Source organism: Grampus griseus (genome assembly GCF_964374135.1).
Source record: "Grampus griseus genome assembly, chromosome: 7".
NCBI lineage: Eukaryota > Metazoa > Chordata > Mammalia > Artiodactyla > Delphinidae > Grampus > Grampus griseus.
In genome coordinates this window covers 30,435,910-30,448,841 of record NC_139001.1, presented here as the reverse complement: position 1 = coordinate 30,448,841, position 12,932 = coordinate 30,435,910, and the positions used below count along the sequence as shown (strand labels likewise).

Here is a 12,932-nt window from a genome sequence, read left to right as displayed (position 1 = left end):
AAAAAAAAAAAGCCCTAGTTATACTTTATGTGACACGCAGAAGGTTTAGAATATAGAGAACGTGAAAAAACATTACATGAGCTATAGAGAGATAAAGCTGTGTGTTCTTCATTTTAAATTCCAGATAAATATGATCTCAGCTTTGATCCTACATGGACTAATTCTTTTGTCACTCCACTAATTAATTCAGTATGCTAGAGAAAAGATGCTAATTTGAGCATCAAAGAAGTGATCTTTTTTTTGTTGTTTAATCAGAGTTAAAAAGATAAGTTTCACTCCCATTAGACCAGGTCTGGAGCTCAGTCATTTTATTCTTGTTTAGTGTAGATGAATTCCAGAGAGATCGTGCCCTGTTTCTCTTAACTTCTGAAGATGGAGCAGTAACATCCTGGATTCCCTTTAAAATGGTCCTTTGCATCATCACTGTGCCAAACAAACAAATTAAAAAAACCAACCAAACAAACAAAAAAACCAAAACCAAAAGCCAAACCAAACAAACACAAAGGGCACAGTCATTTCTTAATACTCTTGTCCTTTGGTTCTTCTTTTCACATAATGAGTTAGGCACCATCATCTGTTCTTTCTGATAATGGACTTTATACGAAGTACACGTATGTTAATTTGTGCCATTGGAATAAGTTGTATTTGACATTTTATTAAAGACTCAAAAGGAGACCTGTTTCCACAGAGCTTTTAGTTAGCCCTCCCTGGATTTCTTTTCATTGACGTGAGTCAGTGTTTCCCTTCCCAGGCAGCTTGCTGAAATGCTCCCACCTGCCAGTGAATGGATGGCAGAGATGTTTCCCGTGGGGGAAGATTTCCTTCTGCAGGATGAGACTGTGGTCAGTCTGGAGTAAGCCGTGACAGGTTGACCTCGGGAAGGCCACGGGGGCTGGGGAACTGCCTGCAGTTGGTAGAAAAAAAGTTTGGGCACAACGTATGACTTGGTCTCAGAACACTCTTCCTTTACTAGTTTTTGGGTTTCTGGGGCAAAGGAGATAGAGAAAAGGAAGGAAGGAGGATAAAGGGGATGCTCTGGGCACCCAGATGAGAAGAATTTATCTGGCTGCTGGCCGAAGTCTGAATTCCCCATGTGGTCTCTTCGGATCAGTATTAGGGTTTTATGCAGGTCATCGGTTGCACTCAAGCAGCCTTCAGAGACACTTAAAGATCCACTTAAAAGTAATAAAAATAAAAAGGAAGAAGCCACATATTCTGCTGCTTTGAAATAAGTAAACATTTAATGAAAAGAAAAACCTTTCTAACTATTAAGAAAACATAAAAATGCAAAAAGATCTATTTCTTTAATGCTCCCGTTAAATATAGTTCCCAGAAATCAGAAGCATTTAAGTCTGAATCACCATGGCTCTTGCCTACAATGTCTTAAAGCCAGGGAGCGCGTAGCGCGTATGAAAGCAATTATTCAAAGTTCACTGTGCTCCTGAAGAGTATTTCGTCTTCTGGAAAGCAGAAGGATGGAATAACTTAAAACCCAGTGTAGTTGTGACAGTTAATAAGCTTTTTATAGTCCCTGTGTGGATCTGAAAATCATACCTTATTAGTATCTTTATCTTTCTCACTCACTCATTCACGCTTGTTTTCATTTAACTTTAATTTCTGGCCTCTTTTTCATATTTTTTTCCTTTTTTTCTAACCAAGTGCTGCTTTAATCATCTCAGAGTCGAGTTTTCACTTACTACAAAAATGTTCAGCAAAAGTAACTGTCCAGTGGTTCTTAACTGGTTCTTACAAGTCCGTCTTCCAGAGGCCCTTTTTGCTCGTTTGTTTATTTTTAGGAAGATGGGTTATGGGTGATGTGCATTTTGCTTTACTTTCTGGACCTTCTAGAATTATTTTTAATGTATTTGGTGTTTTCAAATCCATTGTGTTTCCTAGCTCCTCCGTCTGGGAAAGCAAATTAGTTCAAGGATTCCCAGCAGCTGAACTGAGCCAGAGAGCTGCCTAAGACTCTACCCAGCAGATGTTTTATCCACTTAGGCAGAAATCCTAGAATGCTACAGGACCTCCCTGCTTTTCAATCCTAAAAACAAACATCAACACATCTGAGATCTGAAGATTCCTTGCTTTGGAGTGAAGGGGAGTCATGATCACCAATTTAGGAATCACATCCTGGGAATGAGGAAAGTAGCTATTTAAGGGGAGGGAATAGGAAGGTTGACCTCAAAGGAAGTAGTAGATAAAGATATCAGTGGGGTTACACATGTTTGTTGTTTTCATATAGCTTGTCTTCATCTTGGAAACATATAAACACACCCAAAATAAGTGTCTAAACAGTATGCCAGAAATTAAAATTTTACTTGGAAATCTTATTTTTTAGGGTTTCAACTCCTTGATCCAGTTAGAGTTAACAAGATTTTTAAAACTGAGTTTTCCTTCAGTTACTGAAACATGAAACCACTCAGTTTCTGCTTACGAACATCTCCTATGAAGCAAGTCCCTACCTCCTTTTGCGAGCCATGAGGTGGACCTACAGAGTTTAAAATACGACCCTCTGTTGGGGAAAGCATACTGAGTTTTAGAGCATTCCACCTCCCTCCTGAAAAGTCACAGGCATTAACCATGGCAATAATGCATAGTGTGGAAGGCTAAAAATAAAATAAGAATATTTTTTCTTTCTTCGTCAAGATTGATTTACAACAAACACAAATCTGTACATTCTTCTATCAATATTAACATAAAAGTAGGCAACGCCCTTAGGTACCAAAAAAAGGGAGGGGGGAGGGGAAGAAACTCTCTAATTGGTCAATTTTCACTGGATTTTTAGCAGATTCATTAACTCTTAGGTATGATGGGAACCATCTGAGGTAAACAAGTAAAGACATTGGTGACATACATTTCAGAAGCAATAGCTGAAGTGCACAAAACCATATGAGATTGCGATACACTGAAGTTAATTTCGTCAGCATGTGCATATGCTAATTCAGAACCCAATTTGGGATATATCAGACAACAGAAACCTTTTATGGGTGAATTTCAGAATAAACTATGGAAACATAGTCAAAGGTCTATGAATTTCTCTGCCCCCATATTTTGCTTGAGCTCTTTCAGGCTGTATAATTTATACAATGATAAGACAATATCATGTGTAGTTTAAAAGTGAACTAGTTACAGGGAGAATAAACCATTATCCAAGTCCAGAAAATATTATGACTGTGAGGTTTGTGCATTTTCACATCTGACTTCATTCCATAGATTTCTGTGTTTAATATTATTAAGTGGGTCTTGTCGCCTTTTCCAAATGCATCAATGACACCCAAAGATATTTCCTAATTGTAGAAGGAGAAATACATTATGTTTCAAACTTTCAGCTCTCCTTGGATTCGTAGCTCACCACTAATTTGGAATAAGAGTGTCTGAACTTTTCCTTGCCTGACTCTTTTCGTCCTCCTAAGGCATTGCTCAGGATTGCTTTCATACAGTCTGTGCTAAGAGGAAGAGTAATTGCTAATAATTACATAAACTGCCCAATGGGATCAAGGAGGAAAACTGTAGACAGATACAACTTAGCAGAATTAAGGAGTGAATTAAATGAGAGGCTAGATGTGGAAAAAGCTAGAGATAGAGCTACATATTTTCAATTTGAATTGTTTGTCAGGGTGCCTGGGAATCTGGGAAGGATTTGAAAGTCATCATTACCTAGAAAGTTCAAGGAAAGAAATAGAAACAAAATATTTGCTGAGAAATTAGGGAATAAATACTAAGAATTATATTAATATCTTTCTTGTATAGAAAACAATAGGATGCTAGAGCCCTGTTTAATTAATTGGATTGAAGAGTTAGAGATCTTCCTAGCAATCGATGTTATTAATGGTTAAATTCCATGTGCCTAACCCATATGATATGTAGTGGCTGCTCAGTAAATGACGGAATGAATGAATCAATGTACCATGATTAAATTCTACTTCCCCAGATAGCTGTTTAGGGCTTCCCTACATAGGCAAAATAGGAACACGGGTGAGGCCTGTTTCTGGTATTTTTCTGTAACCCTTTCTGAGGTTCTTTTCCACCTTGGATATTCTATTTACTTTGATTTCGTCATTTATAATGAGATTACCAAGAAATCTCATTTTATGGATAGGAATCATTTCTCTTATACATGAGGCATCATATTAACTGATAAATTAATTACCCAGGAACGCCTCCATTTCCCCTTTATCAGTTCTATAAAAAAATTAGTTTCCTCTCCTAGCTGTTTTATCCTTGTTCTCCCTTTTCCATCTGGATTTCCCGAAGGCACACTAAAATAACCGTGCATAGAAGTCAACTTTTGATGCGTCTCCATTGACCTATCACATCCAAATCACTGTCTTCTCTTCTCAGCAGCCACGGATCGCCCAAGCCGCCATCACCTTTCACCCACACTCCTGTAGCCCTCCCCAGCCAGTTTCCTGCTTTTATGTGCTACATTTTTACTTCAGCAACCAGGATGGTCCTGTGAAGTATACATCACATTGTATCACTTCTGCTTAAAATGACTTGGTTTCTCCACTACCAAGTCTTTAAATCTACCAGTTTCCTTACTAGCTTCTCTGTTCCTTGAATCACTAGAAATGACCTATTGTTATTCTTAGACTAAACTCTAAGTATCTCTCAGATCTATACTCCATGGACCTTACCCTTCTTTCCATCTGAATCCTGTGCAAGGATCCCCTCTGCTCTCCTCGCTTCAGATACTGGCCTTCCTTCACTGCTTGGGATTCACCAGTCACCAGGCACTTCATGCCCTCTGCATGTCCTCTTTCCTTCACCCACAAGGCTTATCTTCCATCTTTGCTTGTCTGGAATCTCTCACCCTTATCCTCTCAGTTTAAATGTCATTTTCTTCATTAAAGACTCCCAACCAATCAATGTCCTGTTATCGTCTCTCCTGACTCCCTACATAGCACTTTTCACAACTTACAATTACATAGTCACACTTGATTGGTGACTGTCTCTGTTAGAATGTAACTTTTATGAAGGTAGGGTCTGGTTTTGTATCCCAATACAATAGCAACCTACATCCAGTGCTTATGGCAATGTCTGACACAGAATAGTTGCCTAATAAATATTCTTTGAAACAAATGCATGAATGAAAGAAGAAAGCGAGCAAGCAAGCTAGTCTTCCATGAAGCTGTTTCATATAACGTCTCTGTAAAAAGGAACAGGGCGGAGATAAGGGGATATATGTACACGTATAGCTGATTCACTTTGTTATACAGCAGCAACTAACACACCATAAAACAATTATAGTCCTATAAAGATGTTAAAAAATAAATAAAAATAAAGTGTTTTGGTAAAAAAAAAAAGGAACAGGAACAGGTGTTTTAAGCTAACATATAATTCATGAAAATCTAAATTTACATAAAGAGTATGTTGAAAGGTGATTTTTCCACTTTACAGAAAGATCCATCATAAGATTCTTTAAACAGGCTTTCCAGGTACGTGGAAAGTACGACTTCATTGATTAAAACCATATGTTTGCACAGAATTCTTCAGGAAAATATCTTTTATATAAAGCAAGGTTGACCTATAAGCAATTTCCTTAAGGCATCTAGCCCAGAATGGCCAACTCTCAAATTTCCTAGGTGATAGGTAATGGGAGGCCTGGAATGCAGTGGATATTCGAAACCCTAGAATGCAAAGCAGTAATTTCAGCCATTTAAGTCTGCATGACTTTTCTCACAAAAATAGCTAATGGGGAGAGGAATCAATGTATTTGAATCTCCCCAGCTCCTCTCTGTGTATGTCAGTGAAGGTAAGAATGGCTGTGAAATGACCCCCAGAGAGGCTGCCATGAAAGGAGAACACAGGCTTGTAAAATTCACTAGATTGATGCTTTTCTCCCAACTCCCCCCACCACCACTACCACCACTGATAATTAAGTTGTCTCATTGCAAAACTGGAAAAAGAATTCAGTGTTTTAATAAATAAAAGGCAGTTAACTTCTCTGAGTTTCAATTTCCTCATCTCAACAATGTGGGAGCCCTTTTGAAGATTATTGTCTTATAATTCTATTCTTGAACCTACCCAAACTTTACAAAATAAGGTAATTGGTGGCTGCTCTCTGTCTAATGAAATAAATTTCACAGCTATTTCTGCCCTTCTCACTGGAAACTTTAATAAATGATCATTAACTTTAAATCAAAACATAATATTTATAGAATTGGTTGAATGGACTGTTATTGATGGTTCCTGCTTAGAAGAAAATGCTTGGCAGAATTTACTTACAACTAACCTTTTCTTCATCAAACATATCCCACTCTAATGGAAGAATAGTAAGCTATTCTCAAACTGCAGTACAAGTGAAATATTTTAGCTGCAGGAAGGAAAAAACAATACGTTGGTTGTGGTCATAAAGATCAAGGTCGACTAGGGTATAGGTTAGTTTTACCCTTCAAAAATCAGACTGCTTTCATTCAGAAAATCTAAAACCTCCAAATTTACAAGAAAATATTTGAGACATGGGGAAAAAACAAGCCTAAAATCTGTAGAGATCATGGCAACAATTTTGCCTTCATCGGCATTATTTTACCCTCACTCCCCACAATTCTGATTTTTCTTTGTTTCAGTATTATTATATTTAGTGACATTTTGAGGGAAAATTATTTTTCTAAGTGGTGTACTAAAGTATTCTCACATAAAGGAATTTATAGTAATAATGTTGATCCCTACGACTCTTCTGCGTGGGTCTGAGAAGTTAAAGAATGTTTTCATGGAAACACATTATTTAGATATCTCCCGCTTTGTAGGTTGAAGCGAGATCTTGAATATATTAACAAATCTGAATTATTTGAAAGTTAGTGTTCTCATATTTTGTCTGTATTTTTCTCTCTTTCCTATTTCTATGAATGGGATCAGTTCATTTCTTCAGTGAGAAAAAGGAATAGATTCAGAAAAGGAGGCAGGAAAAAGGAAGAACACAAACAAACAAAAAGAAAGGCTGGGGATGATGGAGTTAAGCTGATGGTTGATCAACTGAGATCGCCAGACTAGACTGGATACAGCAAAAGGACTGAAGTAGGTGCAGAGGCAGGTGGAGAGATGGCAATGGGGAGAGAGGAAGTTCATGAAAGAGACTTTGCTAATTGAAATTATAATGGAAAAATATGCAGAAGAGACAAGGCTGGGAGAGGCTTCTGAGGAAAGCAGGATGCACTCTGTACTAGGCTAACACCAAGACTATGAATGTTGCAGCGCCATCTTCCACGTGTGATACTCAGAGCTGCCACTTGGCCAGTAATCTCCACTTTGGGTTGAAATGCAATCCAGAAAGAGACTAATATGTACCCATTTTTATGAAATTCTGATGAAGACGGGAATTTCTTACAAGTTTATAATTCAGGTCCTCGTGTGAGGAGATTCTGAGTCACTGTGTGTTGGGAGGCTAGGGGAGAGGGATGGGAGCAGGGGAAGGGGGCAGTCAACAGCACATGTGTAATTTGAAAAATGTCCTCAGGTTGGATAGATGGAAGGATGGATGGATACATAGATACATACAAAGAATCATAGATAGAATGAGTAAGCTAAAGGGATAAACACACACGCACACTTAGTTAAATTTGTAGCTATCTAATAAGAAGCAAGGGACACATGGGATTTCCTTAGATTTAAGAAGAGTCTTTACCATAACTGAAGACTATGCATGATTGAGTGACTTTTATCCCTAGTTATCAGCAGAGCATCAGTCATTTTATTTTTTCATGTATGTTAATACCAAGACTATGGGAGATTGCTTCCAAAGAAAATATCTATTGGTAAAAATGCCTATCATTTAAGAATATGTTCTACCAATAATTAATTGCTGCTTTTTTTTTTTCATTTCAAATGTGCAGTTTCATTTTCCCAAAAGTGCTAAGGAAACACAATGTTCTTTTAAAGTATCATAATTGCAGGGAACCCTAGTGTACTATTGTTTGGAATGCAAATTGGTACAGCCACTGTGGAAAAAAATGTGGAGGTTCCTCAAAAAATTAAAACTAGAACTATCATATAATCCAGCAATCCCACTTTTAGGTGTATATCCCAAGGAGTTGAAATTAGGATCTCGCAGAAATATCTGTACTTCTAAGTTCATTGCAACATTATTCATGATAGCCAAGATATGGAAACAATCTAAGTGTCCATCAAGATGAATGGATAAAGAAGATGTGGTATATGTATACAGTGGAATATTACTCAGCCATGACAAAGAAGGAAATTGTGCCATTTGTGACAACTGGATGAATCTTGACGGTATTATGCTAAGTGAAATAAGTCAGACAGAGAAAGACAAATAACTGTACGATGTCACTTATATGTGGAATCTAAAAAAGACAAACTCAGAGAAATAAGTAAAGTGGTGGTTATCAGGGGTTGGGAGGTAGGGAAATGGGAAATGTTGGTCAAAGGGTACAGACTTCCAGGTATAATATTAATAAGTTTGGGAATCTAATGTACAGCATGATGGTTATAGCTAATAACACTGTATCATGCACTTGAATGTTGCTTAGAGTTGATCTTAAATGTTCTCACCACAAAAAAAGAAATGGTAACTTCATGGCAGGATGGAGGTGGTAGCTAATACTATGGTGGTGATTCTTTTCTAATTTATAAATGTATCAAATCAATACATTCTACACCTTAAATTTACACAGTGTTCATGTGCCAATTATATCTCATTAAAGCTGGAGGAAAAAAATAAGATCACCACTGTGCCCAGTTAACCACACTTATGCCAAGCACCGGGGAGGGCTTTTAGCACACTGACCTTGGGCTGATTTGGGAAGCCTGCAGCTACATGGGAGAGTGCATATGGCCTGAAGGAAAATGTGCAATGTAGGAGGTGACCCATGTTCTAATCCCAGTCCTGCCCTGAACTTGCTGGGTTGTCTTGGTCAAGGCCCAGGGGCTCTCAGAGCTTTTGATTCTCCATTTTAAGATGAGAATGTTGAACTAGGTGTTCGGTAAAGTCCCTTGCAGCACTCTCACTATGTAATCCCATGAGTTTAATCTTCAATGTCAATGCCACCTGGAGCTCTGGAGGACTATTTAGGAGGTCGGTCAGTGTTTAGCTATATGGGAACAACAACCTTTCAGTTCTTTAATCTCTACTGAATTAATGGTTTGAAATTTTTAGTCTTTAATCACATGATTTTGTGCAGACTGCACAGTCAATAGAAGGAAGGAAAGAAGGAAGAGAGGAAAAGGAGGGGATTTCAGTAACTGTATTATTTTTCTGATCTCAGCATCTTATTTTAATTCCATTTTATGTGAAATGATCTTGTATTGCTTAGAATAAAGAATTCCATTTTATGTGAAATGATCTTGTATTTCTTAGAATAAAGAATTTAATGAATTCATCTCATAAATATCTTCAACTAACCACGAAAAGAGCGTAATTATCATTAACAATCATCTTCTCCATGTTTCACTAGATTTGGAAAGAAGAAAGATGATAAGGGTGGAAAGGCTGAGCAGAAAGGTCCTCTGAAGCATGGTGGCCTGAGAGAAGAGGAGCTGGAAAAAATGAAAGAAGAACGTGAGAGGTGAGTAGAAATGCTGGGCCTCTTATTTTATTTTCATGCGTGGTCTGTGTTAACTTGGTTATATCATCAGTCAACTGGAGAAATCTTATTTTAAGAAGCATAAAGGTTGACTGATACAAAAGGAGAGATACCTGATATAAATGGAATCTGCTTTTTAGGGAATTTTTATTATATTTTGAGAAGAAATTGACTTCATGTTTTTATTATATTGGTACTTATAATTCCATAATGTGCTACCCCCAGTTTTGACTATATCAATGCATATGTTCCCTATGGTTTAAATAAGGAGTTTTTTGTTTTCCGAGGTGTTTTTTTAATAAAAAGGTCATCTGGATATTGATGTTTAGAGCTATCAAATTTCCATAGTCTGTTCCTAATTTTTGTCAAGCTGTTGTATACCTTCTTAATTTTATTCTGCTAAGCCCATTTGGGTACTGTAATTTGAGAAGTACATGCCCTTCATTTTTAAAAAGCCAGTGCCTTTTATTAGGCCATCAGCAAGTTGCAAAGTGTGTTGCCCATCTGTTAAAGGGCCGGTTTCATTTACTGAAATAATGACAGTTTGCAAGGGCTGAATTCTTCTATTTGAGGAGCTTAATGTTCCATTAGGACAAGAGGTCCTTCACATATCTTTGATGTTAACTCTGGCATTTATCCCAAGTAGATGTATAAATGTCTGATTTTGAAACATGTAAGTGAATATTCATATTTCTCCTGACAATTCTTTGCCTTCACAATCAAATGAAGCCTGGAGAAAGACTGAGATTATTACATAGTTTTAAGTATTTGATGCTGACTTGATCATGTATGAAGTCAGATTTGTGCAAATTTTTCCTTGCTTATTAGTAATAATAGTTCTTGTCGTTTTTAAAAAGTCAGTTCTTGAACTTATTTTAATATTCTAGCATGTGTATTAGGAAAATCATACTTCTTATTCATTGCATTTTCTGGCACAGAGCAGGCTAAGAGTATCTAACTGTTAAGCTTTGACCCCTATCTTGTGGTCTATTCCCATTGAGAAGGCTGACTTTATCAATAGCAAGAAAAAAACCCTATTTAGTCCTTTCTTGTTTTTGAGAGGTTGATAAGCTCAGTTCCAGGGTCAGTGGAGCAGAAAAAAAGAAATCAAGTGCTTTCCATTGTTGTTGACTCTTCACCTGTCAGAGTTGCCCCAAAGAGAAGAAAGATGAATTCTCCATCATAGCCCCAGATTCAGTAACCCTGTAATGTAAAATGTAATTCAGGCTAAGATTTAAATGCATCTATTGGCAAAGACATCTGTGCGGTGCGACCATGCCATAGGTCTTTACTGCTCCCCTACCTTCCCTTTCTGAGGTACCACATTCTTGCCTCATCTTCAGGAAATGGAGCTATTTGCTAGAATGCAGACTTCACATTTTTTGCAGCTCGACACTTGCTTGGGGTTGGGGGGTTTCCTGTTAGTAGCTAGGGAACTCTGTGCCAGCTAGAAAATTGATAACTCAGAAAATAAGGTGGGTTGTCTTTAAGCAAGAGTTCATTTCCTTTCTGGTTTTGCCTTTAGGAAGCAGGTGCCTGAGGAGTTTTGTTCTTAAAAGCAGAACTGTAAACTCACCTCAGCTGGTTATATGGGCTTCAGGACCAATTTTCTTAAAATATGTTTGGTCAAAATATTGAAAGAACTATACTATTAGCCCCCACTTAGGCCACTTCCAGCACGTGAACACATAAAACACATCTGATATGGGTTTCCTAGAGACAACATTGTCTCAATCATGTACAAGGGGAAAGAGTGGGAGAAGTTGATGTTATGGTTGGGTGCTATAGAATTAATGGCCAAGGATATTTCAACAGCTCAGGGACTGAAGACCATAGAGGGTGAAGTGAAGGCTGAACATTTGACATTGCTCCCAACCCTGCAGTCCCATTTCTTGGCTCTCTGTCATCCATTGGAAACAATTCACAACTCTTAAAGAACTCAGCAAATGTATCACTCTTCATGGCCTGGCCACAGGAAGAAAAAAAATAGAATAAAATAGGAAATAGTGTATACAAGTTCACAAAGTTGTCTTTTGTTCTAATACATTTAGAATTTGTCACCTAAAGATGATTCAAGCCATCCGGTTGCTTACTTGCTTCATCCTAGTAGTCATAGATACAATAGTTTTTCATTAACATATTCCTTTTTCAAAGAGTTTAAATAACTTAAATATAATATATACTGTATATCACTGAAGCCAGCTTGCACCAATTTATGAAAGATGATTATTAAGCTTTCAAGAATTCTGTGAGCTGGTTGCTAAACCATTGGTAGCTTGAGATTAGTCATGGTGGGTCTGTATTTACATCACAGAAACTGGCAGGTGATGGTAAATTGGGTTTGTTTTTTTCAAAGAGCCAGTTCACTGACACACCGCTGAAGGTCCGTACCAATTCTGTTTAGTGTATAACCAGGAAGAAGTTACCAAAAATAGAGGCAAGGGGCTTCCCTGGTGGTGCAGTGGTTGAGAGTCCGCCTGCCGATGCAGGGGACATGGGTTCGTGCCCCGGTCCGGGAGGATCCCGCATGCCGCGGAGCGGCTGGGCCCGTGGGCCATGGCCGCTGGGCCTGCGCGTCCGGAGCTTGTGCTCCGCAACGGGAGAGGCCACAACAGTGAGAGGCCCAAGTACAGCAAAAAAAAAAAAAAAAAAAATAGAGGCAAAAAAAAAATACTCATCCAAATCAAAACACATGACTTCTTATAGATAGCTATGTTTCTCAATATGGCCCATGGGCCACCTGCATCAGAATGAATGACTTGGGGAGCTTGTTAAAAAGTGAAAATTCCTGAGTGCCACACCGGACTTGCAGAATCAGAATCTTGGAAGTTAGAGTTCAGGAATCTGTGCTTAATAGTTACACCCAAAGTGACTCTTCAGCAGTCTGAGAATCACTGAGTTTGAGGGACAAGATTTGGCTGGAACATTAGATTAAACTCTTCTCATTCTATGAAAATGATGTACAGATTTTTTTCCCAGGAGGATTGAATAACCCAGTATAAAAACATCGCCATCTTTCTTATATGCCCTCTCTGAAGCATCCTACCTTACCTGCACACTTTCTACAGACAAAGAGGAGCGCTTGCCAGTGCTCACTCACCTAAGGGAATATGGGTATTTCCCCACCCCATCCCCTCATGTGCACAAAACTTACAAAGATGATAAGTTTATTAAGAAAGTTTTGGAAACATAAAAAGTGTAAAGAAGATGATTAAAGTCATGCATAATTCTACCATAATTCCATAACCACTATTATTACTTTTATGATATTTTTACTATATTTTTTTTGTTTGAAAACTTGGTATTCATACTGCATATACTTACTGTTTTCACAGAATTCCCATTATATTGTGAGCATTTCCCCATGTCTTTAATGTTTTGAAATTATGT

General features: G+C 37.8%; 1 protein-coding gene across 3 annotated transcripts in view; it reads left to right on the top strand.

The window, feature by feature from the left end:
* Window positions 1–12,932, top strand: part of PARD3B (par-3 family cell polarity regulator beta) — a gene marked incomplete at its 5' end in the record, with an annotated part of 1,039,339 nt that overhangs the window by 795,448 nt on the left and 230,959 nt on the right. For all 3 annotated transcript variants that reach the window (XR_014296988.1, XM_082658175.1, XM_082658174.1), the window contains one exon: window positions 9,414–9,524. Coding sequence is in view for 2 of the 3 variants with exons in the window: in XM_082658175.1 (XP_082514301.1) it covers window positions 9,414–9,524 (111 nt within the window). The remainder of the gene's footprint in view (window positions 1–9,413; window positions 9,525–12,932) is intronic.